The sequence below is a fragment of the Palaemon carinicauda genome, chromosome 18 (genome assembly GCF_036898095.1).
Source record: "Palaemon carinicauda isolate YSFRI2023 chromosome 18, ASM3689809v2, whole genome shotgun sequence".
NCBI classification, from domain to species: Eukaryota; Metazoa; Arthropoda; class Malacostraca; order Decapoda; family Palaemonidae; genus Palaemon; species Palaemon carinicauda.
Genome location: NC_090742.1, coordinates 67,440,659 through 67,451,840, shown reverse-complemented (window position 1 = coordinate 67,451,840; position 11,182 = coordinate 67,440,659). Strand labels below are relative to the sequence as shown.

The 11,182-nt window shown below is 35.5% G+C and overlaps 1 protein-coding gene across 1 annotated transcript in view; it reads left to right on the top strand.

Moving 5' to 3' along the window:
- The first annotated feature begins 9,195 nt into the window (after positions 1-9,195).
- Positions 9,196-11,182, top strand: part of qsm (Zona pelucida superfamily protein qsm) — an 80,720-nt gene continuing 78,733 nt past the window's right edge. The window contains 1 exon segment of the mRNA XM_068392488.1: positions 9,196-9,437. Within this exon segment, the coding sequence (XP_068248589.1) occupies positions 9,368-9,437 (70 nt within the window). The 5' untranslated portion in view covers positions 9,196-9,367.

Sequence of the window (11,182 nt, the reverse complement as noted above, 5' to 3'; positions counted from 1 at the left end):
CTATTTTTTACTACTCCCTTAACTGCCCCCAACACTTTGCAACCTTCATTCACTCTCTGACGTACATCTGCTTCCACTCCACCATTTGCTGCAACAATAGACCCCAAGTACTTAAACTGATCCACCTCCTCAAGTAACTCTCCATTCAACATGACATTCAACCTTGCACCACCTTCCCTTCTCGTACATCTCATAACCTTACTCTTACCCACATTAACTCTCAACTTCCTTCTCTCACACACCCTTCCAAATTCTGTCACTAGTCGGTCAAGCTTCTCTTCTGTGTCTGCTACCAGTACAGTATCATCCGCAAACAGCAACTGATTTACCTCCCATTCATGGTCATTCTCGCCTACCAGTTTTAATCCTCGTCCAAGCACTCGAGCATTCACCTCTCTCACCACTCCATCAACATACAAGTTAAACAACCACGGCGACATCACACATCCCTGTCTCAGCCCCACTCTCACCGGAAACCAATCACTCACTTCATTTCCTATTCTAACACAATGCTTTACTACCTTTGTATAAACTTTTCACTGCTTGCAACAACCTTCCACCAACTCCATATAACCTCATCACATCCCACATTGCTTCCCTATCAACTCTATCATATGCTTTCTCCAGATCCATAAACGCAACATACACCTCCTTACCTTTTGCTAAATATTTCTCGCATATCTGCCTAACTGTAAAAATCTGATTCATACAACCCCTACCTCTTCTAAAACCACCCTGTACTTCCAAGATTGCATTCTCTGTTTTATCCTTAATCCTATTAATCAGTACTCTACCATACACTTTTCCAACTACACTCAACAAACTAATACCTCTTGAATTACAACACTCATGCACATCTCCCTTACCCTTATATAGTGGTACAATACATGCACAAACCCAATCTACTGGTACCATTGACAACACAAAACACATATTAAACAATCTCACCAACCATTCAAGTACAGTCACACCCCCTTCCTTCAACATCTCAGCTTTCACACCGTCCATACCAGATGCTTTTCCTACTCTCGTTTCATCTAGTGCTCTCCTCACTTCCTCTATTGTTATCTCTCTCTCATTCTCATCTCCCATCACTGGCACCTCAACACCTGGAACAGCAGTTATATTTGCCTCCCTATTATCCTCAACATTCAGCAAACTTTCAAAATATTCCGCCCACCTTTTCCTTGCCTCCTCTCCTTTTAACAACCTTCCATTTCCATCTTTCACTGTCTCTTCAATTCTTGCGCCAGCCTTCCTTACTCTCTTCACTTCTTTCCAAAACTTCTTCTTATTCTCTTCATATGACTGACCCAATCCCTGACCCCACCTCAGGTCAGCTGCCCTCTTTGCCTCACGTACCTTGCGCTTTACTTCCACCTTTTTCTCTCTATATTTTTCATACTTCTCTATACTATTACTCTGCAGCCATTCTTCAAAAGCCCTCTTCTTCTCTTCCACTTTCACCTTCACTCCTTCATTCCACCATTCACTGCCCTTCCTCATGCTGCCTCCAACAACCTTCTTACCACATACATCACTTGCAATCCCAACAAAATTTTCTTTTACTAACTTCCATTCCTCCTCTAAATTACCAGTTTCTCTTACTCTCACCTCATCATATGCCATTTTCAACCTTTCCTGATATTTACTTTTTACCCCCGGTTTTATTAGCTCTTCAATCCTCACTACCTCCCTTTTACATCCACCTACTCTATTCCCCCACTCTTTTGCTACAACTAATTTTCCTTCCACCAAAAAATGATCAGACATATCGTTAGCCATACCCCTAAACACGTGCACGTCTTTCAATTGTAGCATAGCAATTAATAATAATGATAATAATAATAATAATAATAATAATAATAACAATGGAACAGATTCATCAGCAAATTAGATGAACTGATAAGAATTACATAGGATTTCTATACAATGCCATACTATAGTGATAGAAGAAATAACTTTACCAATAGAAATAATGAAACACCTGACCCAGTATCGAAATTAACAGTGGAAGTATAAAGCGAGCATTAAAAGACAAAGAGGCAAAGCAGAAACCCAGCCATTGAGGGGGCCGGGGGCGGGGGGGGGGGGGAAAGTCAGCCTCAACTTGGTGTTCAGCAAGTTTTACTAATATAAAATCTCTAATTATTAAGGCATGAAAAGAGGCAAAGCAGAAACCCAGCAAATGATGAGTGGGGGTGGAGTGTGTGTGTGTGTGTATGGGGGGGGGGGTGTAGATGGGTGGGGGGGGGGGGTGTAGATGGGTGGGTGGGGGGGGGGCAAGCCAGCCTCAACTTGGTGTTCAGCAAGTTTTACTAATATAAAATCTCCAACTATTATTAAATGATTTGTTATGCCATGTTCTTCTGCTTTGCCTCTTTTCTTCTTCTTTGTCAACATCGACCCCACAAAAGTATGAAAAGATGCAGACAAAGAAGAAGAAGAAAAGAGGCAGAGCAGAAGAACGTGGCCTAACAAATCATTTAATAATAATTGTAGATTTTAAGTTAGTAAAACGTGCTGAAAATGTCTGGATGAATGCTTTGTATCTTCAACTTGGAAAAAAATTAACTACGTTATTTATTAGATATTAACAAAAAATTACCAATATTTCTTGAATATTATAAAGATTATTTCACAAAAAGATAAACACGAAAGACCGGAAAAATTAATAAGTTTACTCTCAGTGACATATGAAATATTTATACAGATCATATTAGTCAAAATGGAAAGGAAGCTAGACTGAAATCAACCAATAGAGCAGGTAGGTTTAATAAGTGGATATTCAACAACTGACCATATTCATGTAATTAACCATCTAATGGAAAAATCAACTGACTCTGACAAATCTGGAGTCTGCTGAATTCTAAAGTCTGCTGAATTCGTCATCAACGCCTTTTTGCAAATCCACTTTTGGTCACGTTCCAACAATGCTCGCATTACGGCGGCGAGACTTTTTGCTTAATTTTCCTTCGTCCATTCTTCCTTTCTACACAAAGGTCTCTTTACTCGTTCGTCGTGTCAAAATGGTAAGCAAAGTTAAACACCTACTGTATGTCTGTCCATTCAGTAACACTGTTAGTTGGTTTTCCTTTTATTGATGGTCATATGCCCTTATCATAATGCACAGCGAGATGGAGATGAACTAAAGATATACGGAATTGAAGTATCATGATAGTTACACCATTATATATCTGTTAGGTAAACTATGTAGCGACTTTACCTAAACTAACAGTAGAAAAAAGTACAAGAAATTGTACCTCAATACATTTAAGATTTTTTTAGATGATACAATAGTTTATAACTGTGCATATAACATTTACTGTATGGCGAATAAAGAAAAAAAAATAAGAGCCGGAATTTACACCGAAAAAAAAAATGTGACATCAAGAAATGGTGGGCCTGCCAGTACCATATTCATTGTCTGACTTCTCCTAGTATGGTATGTCCCTTGAAGAAGATTCCTTTGTAATAGATAAATTACAAGATAGACTCATCAGAAGGAAGTCTGACTTGATCTGATATGCAGTGTTCCTTGATAAAGATTCACTTGTATTGTTTCTTTGTCAGGTGGACAAATGCAGAAAAGACAAGTCTGACTTTTTCTAGTATGCTGTGTTCTCTGAAGATTTCTTTGCAATAGATAATCTACAAGATAGACTCAGCAGAAGGAAGTCTGACTTGATCTGGTATGCAGTGTTCCTTGATAAAGATTCACTTGTACTGTTTCTTTGTCAGGTGGACAAATGCAAAAAAGACAAGCCTGACTTCTCCTAGTATGCTGTGTTCTCTGAAGAAGATTCCTTTTTGATAGATAATCAACAAGATGAACTCAGCAGAATAAAGTCTGACTTGATCTGGTATGCAGTGTTCCTTATAAAGATTCACTTGTACTGTTTCTTTGTCAGGTGGACAAATGCAGAAAAGACAAGCCAGACTTCTCCTAATATGATGAGCCCCCTTAAGAAGACTCATTTGTAATATATAATCTACAGAATGGACTTAGCAGAGGCAAGTCAGACTTGATCTGGTATGCAGTGTTCCTTGATAAAGATTCACTTGTACTGTTTCTTTTTCAGGTGGACAAAAGCAAAAAAGACAAGTCAGACTTCCTTCTGCCTAATCTATCCTGTATATTATCTATTACAAAGGAATCTTCTTCAGGGGACACAACATACTAGAAGTCAGACTTGTCTTTTTTGCATTTTTCCACCTGGCAAAGAAACAGTACAAATGAATCTTTATCAAGGAACACTGCATGCCATATCAAGTCAGACTTTCCTCTGCTGAGTCTTCAGCCGTCATTGCCTGGCCCTACCTGTTCCTAGCTTGGGTAGATACGGGCATTGTCTTGCTAGCTAGAGCATTGTCACTATCTCTTGCCTCTGCCTTTCATGAGCGGCCTTTAAACCTTAGTTCATTCTGGCCATTTCAATTCATGTTCGACTCGACATATTGATATTCTTTGAAGTGATGATTATTTTTTCATGAAATTTTTTTTCTAATATGAATTAATTAGCCATCACCTAATTCAATCACTTGCATTTCCATTTTATGGTCTAGTAAAAGTAATCATTTTATTATGTGATTACGATAATGGTTTAAAGTCCGCTCATAAATGGCAGAGGCAAGGGACAGTGACATTGCCCTATCAAGCAGAACAATGCCCTGGAGACTGACCATATATCATATGATCAGCACCCAAGCCCTCTCTCCACCCAAGCTTGGACCAGAGGGGGCCAGACAATGGGTGCTGATGACTCAGCAGATAGACCTATAGGCTCCCCCAACCTCTTATCCTTTGCTCAAGCTCACAAGGATGGTAAGGTTGCAGACACTAAAGGAACTAACAGGCCTGAGTAGGAATCGAACCCCCGTAATGTTAGTCAGGTTATTATCATTACTAGCTAAACTACAACCCAAGTTGGAGACGCAGGATGCTATAAGCCTAAAGGCTGCAACAGTAAAAATAGTTCAGTGAGGAAAAAAATAAGGATATAAATAAGCTATATGAGAAGTAATGTAAAATTAATTTTAAATATCTTGAGATCAATAAAAACATTAAAATATATCTTGCAATTATAAACTATAAACAGAGGCTTTTGTCAACCTGTTCAACATGGAAATATTCGCTACAAGTTTGAACCAACCAAAGACTTTTAAGCGAGTTTCAGAGAGGTTTGATGTTGGATTAAACTCTCTCTCTCTCTCTCTCTCTCTCTCTCTCTCTCTCTCTCTCTCTCTCTCTCTCTCTCTCTCTCTCAAGTATTCATATTCTTAAAAAGCTTTTTTCAATGTATAGGCCTTAAAGGGATTAAAGCCATTGAAATTTAGGGTATTGTTTAATATACTGGAAGAAATATGCATTTGGACATCCGAATCACATATGCGCCTCCCCCCCCAAACGTGGAAATAAATGTCCTCCTCTTTGAATCCTTTCCATACGCTATGTTCAAATGAAGATATTCTCTTATATTTTTTCTTTCTTTATTTTTTTGTAAGTACGTTACTTTTCATAAAATGTAAAAAATCGAAAATATCACCACCAGCCGTTGCTAGTCCACTGCAGGACAAAGACAAAGGCCTAGGACGTGTCCTTCCACACGCGTCTGTTTATGGTTAACATTATTCTTAAATATCTTGCTCATTCACCGGCGTCCTTCAAATGCAAGTGCAACCAGAATAAAGCAGTGAATATTAACTGATTGCGATTACAATGGAAATCCCTTGGTTTCCCCCAAGGACACACGCAATTATGAACAAGACTTCCCAAATTGCATTTCCAATTTAATAACGGCCAATTCCCATGGCTGAATGGGTCTAGAGCAGTGGTTCCCAAACTATCTTATCTGACGCCCCCTTTTTGCTTCCAGTAGACCCGTACGCCCCCACTCCTCTCTTTTTTTTATATGAAATGATTCTTACATTTATTTCTTAGCATTGTACAGGAAAACAGATTTCTGTTTGTATTACATTTTAATAATGAAAGCCACTCAAACAAATAATAGTACATTCCAGTAACTAAAAACGAAACATTTGGTTCAAAGTGAGTGAAAATAAGTTTGAACATTAGTAAATTGGCAAAATTGAGTTGCAATTTTAAGAATAGATCATTTGAAAACATGGCATATGATATTTGGAAATACTTATGAGACTAAGGCACAATTTCTGGTCAAATTTAGTGAGATGGATGCTGCTGTTCTTTTAATGATTTTATTCTATTAAACAAGTAATTTCGAGCAGATGACTTCACGCCCCCCTTGTATCATCCTCACGCTCCCCTAGTGGGGCGCGCCCCCCAGTTTGGGAACCACTGGTCTAGAGTCTAGACCAAAACCTATTCTGTAAGTTTTGGGTCTAGACTCAATCAGCTTTATTCACATAGGGATGTTGGCTGACCCCCGACCTTCCTCCTGGCGTTGCTGAAGTTGTCATCATCAACGTATGAATGATACAATGACGATTGGATCACCATCGAATGAGGATTGTGATGCAAACGAAAAGCAATGTGAGGACTTGATCATTGTCGGTTCAAGGGTACAATCGTGAGGAGAGATTGCGGGTCGCGTAGAGTTTTATTTTCCTCTGCCATTGGCTACTTTAACTTTCATATATTGTGAGTGATTCAGTTTCATTGTTAATGTGAATATTTTTCTTATGGAAGGTCATGAGTATGGTATTGAGGAAAGAGATTACTGGTAATATATATATATATATATATATATATATATATATATATATATATATATATATATATATATATATATATATATACAACCACTTTCAAATAATTTCTACAAAATGGAATACTGTCAAATTGGGATAGGGGGGAATGTGTATGTGATAGCTATCCTGAAAAGCTGTTTCTCTTGTAACAATAATTGGTCTAACATTTATCATTTTATTTTGCTCCACAAGACAGCATATAATAATAATAATAATAATAATAATAATAATAATAATAATAATAATAATAATAATAATAATAATAATTATTATTATTATTATTATTATTATCATTATTATTAGTAGTAATAATAAATTCTTTTAGCACATAAATCAAACACAAAGTGGCTTAGTACCATAGTACCATAGTACTAATGGTAACAATAACGTACGAAGTAATTTTAGTCAAAATAGATTTGTGACTCAGTTGGTAAAGCCATTGTCTTTCCTTTAACTTGTCATGATTCATTCAAATTTTGTGGTTGAAATTTATTGACAATAATGATAATAATATGCTGAATAATTGTTGCGAAAATATTCCTTTTCTATGAAGGCAAATTACATATACCAGCAAATGCTGATTACCTTAGTATGAATAAGGAACAGGAAATAAATAGATAAATACAAAGAAAAGAATAAAGCTCTTTTCGTCATCAACCACAGAAATTTCTCATTGGAAAATGCAAGGCCGAGTGTGTCCAGTCGATGACGTCACGGAAGGAAATAACTTATGGGAAACATGACCGTGTTTGTTCATGGTCGGTATTTTCTCCATTGAAATTCGTTGTATAGTCGTAGATTAACTAAAATTGAATGTAAATATATGTTTCTTACTACTACTACTACTACTACTACTACTACTACTACTGTGACCAAGTTATGGTATGATCTTCCCAATCAGGCATCGGTGCGTTCAGGGTCGATATTTTCTCCATTGAAATTCGTTGTATTGTCGTAGATTAACTAAAATTGAATGTAAATATATGTTTCTTACTACTACTACTACTACTACTACTACTACTACTACTGTGACCAAGTTGTGGTATGATCTTCCCAATCAGGCATCGGTGGAACTTCTAAAGTTCAAACTTGCAGCGAGTGTTTTATGTTGAACACAGTGATACAAGTTTCTTTTTATAGTTTATGTATGAAGGATTTATTTCAATGTTGTTACTGTTCTTAAGATATTTCATATCAATCGTTCATTTCTCTCGTAGTTTATTTGTTTCCTTATTTCCTTGCTTCACTGGGCTATTTTCCCCTGTTGGAGCCTTTAGGCTTATAACATCCTGCTTCTCTAACTAGGGTTGTAGCTTATAGGTCCTACTACTACTACTTCTACTATTACTACCACTACTACTACTATTACCACCACTACTATTACCACCACTTCTTCTACTACTACTACTACTACTACTACTAGGCCTAGTGTTACATTTGCAACTTTCGATTGACTCTTCTATTTATTCGCTTTGCTACCATTACTGCATTCATAGTTGTAGTTTCAAACAGAGGTTAACGTTTGAAGAAAATTAGCGATTATCCTTATAACAATGATCTATTGCAATGCTTTCAGGCATTAAGAACTTTTGACAAGAACAAAATGTTGGCTTGCGAACATAAATGGCATTAATATCATTGCAATACAAATGTAATTTCAAGAGATATCCATAGTTCTATGATAAATGTTGAATTTTGAAATCTTCAAAGATATTTTAGATGTATATCTTAGAACTGTGGATTTCTCTTGAAATCACATTTCTATTGCAATGATGTTAATGCAATTTAAGTTCACATGCCAACATTTTGTTCTTGTCAAAAGTTCTTAATGACTGAAATGATTAGCTTTATATATGTAGGCTTTATCTTAATGTTACTGTTCATAGAATATTTACATTTAGTTATTCATTACTTCTGTTGTAGTTTATTTATTTCCTAGTTTCTTATCCTCACTGGGCTATTTTTTCCCTGTTGGAGCCCTTAGGCTTATGGCATCTTGCTTTTCCGGTTAGGGTTGTAGCTTAGCTAATAATAATAATAATAATAATAATAATCAGCTTATATATTTCGTCATGAGATCAGACCGAAGTGGCGCATGCGTTCGAGATCAATCGTCTCATGTGGGCGACGACTTCCAGTCAGTGTTGCCAGGTGGGTTAGTGTAAAATTCCCTAAAACTCTTGATAAAAAATCCCCATCTCCAGAAATATATTTTCTTCTGATACAGAAATTACTCGCTATACTTCACGTAATTATAAATAAACTAATTGCAACAATATAAAGCTTTACTCATCTGTTTCTTCTTCATAGATACATGTACATAATATCGTCACCAGTCATCCAAAATCCCCAAACCTAAGGATAAATTCCCAAATGTAGGGATAAGTCTCCAAATCTAGGGGATAAATCTCCATATCTGGCAACCCTGCTTCCAGTTCCAGGTACCTTGAGGGTTGCTGGTTACCTACTCTCTCAGTATCCTCTTGACGGTGTTACGAGTCGGTTGTGTGTCGAAATTTTGCTCCTTTAACCCATCAACATCTGTTCGAAATTTACGTCTATGTGCCAAGGAATCTTGTAAATTCCCAAGGGATACTCGCGTTTTGGGGATAGGGAGTGGAGACAGAGATCTAGCAGGATGGAAGGACTCGGAGGAACCTTGATTTTGATGATTTTATCAACGGCAGTTTTGACTGTATCAACCAAAGGTAAGGAATGGGGGGTAGTACTCGACTTCCCACGCAATGTGAACCCCCCTCCCCCCCCACAACAACCCTCTCCTCCTAAGTTCCTAGTAAGGCCTTTGCCTAGTGGGATTCTCCCCCCCCCCCCCTGGAGAGGAAGATTGAGGCTTGATATGAGTTAGGAAATTAGTGATTTATATATATATATATATATATATATATATATATATATATATATATATATATATATGTATATACACACACACACACACACATATATATATATATATATATATATATATATATATATATATATATATACAGATATATATATATATATATATATATATATATATATATATATAAAATGTATATATATATATATATATATATATATATATATATATATATATATATATATATATATGTATGTATATACAGTATATATATATATATATATATATATATATATATATATATATATATATATATATATATATATATATATATATATATATATATTGCATACTGATGTGCTTAATATGCATAGGCTTTTGCAATGCTACATTATATACTATGTTATTAATAAATTTTGAAAAGTTGAATGGCAACGATAACGGATTATTCTGTGTAAAATATTGCCGTTAATTACGTTCGAATTATTTTGTTAGATTACAATAACGACCACAAGCTTTTCAAAAAATATATAAAACAATGATTTATCGGAGTTTAGCATGAATAACTGAGTTTGCATTTTTAGTCTGATAGTTCAATAGTCAGGGAGTTTATAATCGGAGTTGGAATGTATAATTATTATTTCATTGTTCGAATGCATACGTTCTCCACGGTCTAAATATACATAGAAAAATATTTATATTAATGTTACTATTCTTAAAATATTTTATTTTTCCTGGTTCCCTTTCTTCACTGGGCTATTTTCCCTGTTGGCGCCCCGGGGCTTATAGCATCCTGCTTTTCCAACTAAGGTTGTAGCTTAGCATTTAATAATAATGATAATAATAATAATAGACCGTGGCTGCATCTTTGTTAGTTTTGATACCCCCGTTTTCTTTAGACTAAGGTTTTTTTCTGTTGATGTTTCATGAAATAAAGATGTTAATCTTGTTATTTTGAAGTATGCTATATTTTGATGCTTCAAATGTTACACAAACTCTTAATTGTAAACTATATTTTGAGGTTCTTTATATATCGAATTAAGTAGACTTATTACTTTTAAAACTAATATTTTGTGATTTTATGAATGTTACAAGCTACGATTTAAGCATAGTTTAAAATCCTTGCATGGTACTAGTAAAATTGAGTTAAATTTAGATGTTTTAAGTAGGCTAGGCCTTCACAATGCTACTATGTTTCATTCCGTTTCCCGTAGGGATCATTATATTTCTTAGGCTAGGCCTACATAATACTACTGTATTTACATCCATTTTCCGTAGGGAACGTTATATTTCTTTTTCATCTAATGTTTTTGTTAAGGAAAAAACTAATACTTGAATTCCAATATTTAATAATCTTTAGGAATCTTCAAATATTAAAAGCTATTTTTAGAATGCGTGGAAATTGTCTACAATTGGTAACACGGAATGCAAGTACGGTTATGTATGGTTAATTTTCATTTTTATTTCCAGTTTCCACTTGGGATCATAAAATTAGTTAAATTTCTATAGTTGCCAGCTTATGGGTGCTTGTTCATATGCAAGAAGTACATTTATTAAGATGAAAACTCTTTGAGTGCAAAAAATAGTGATCCT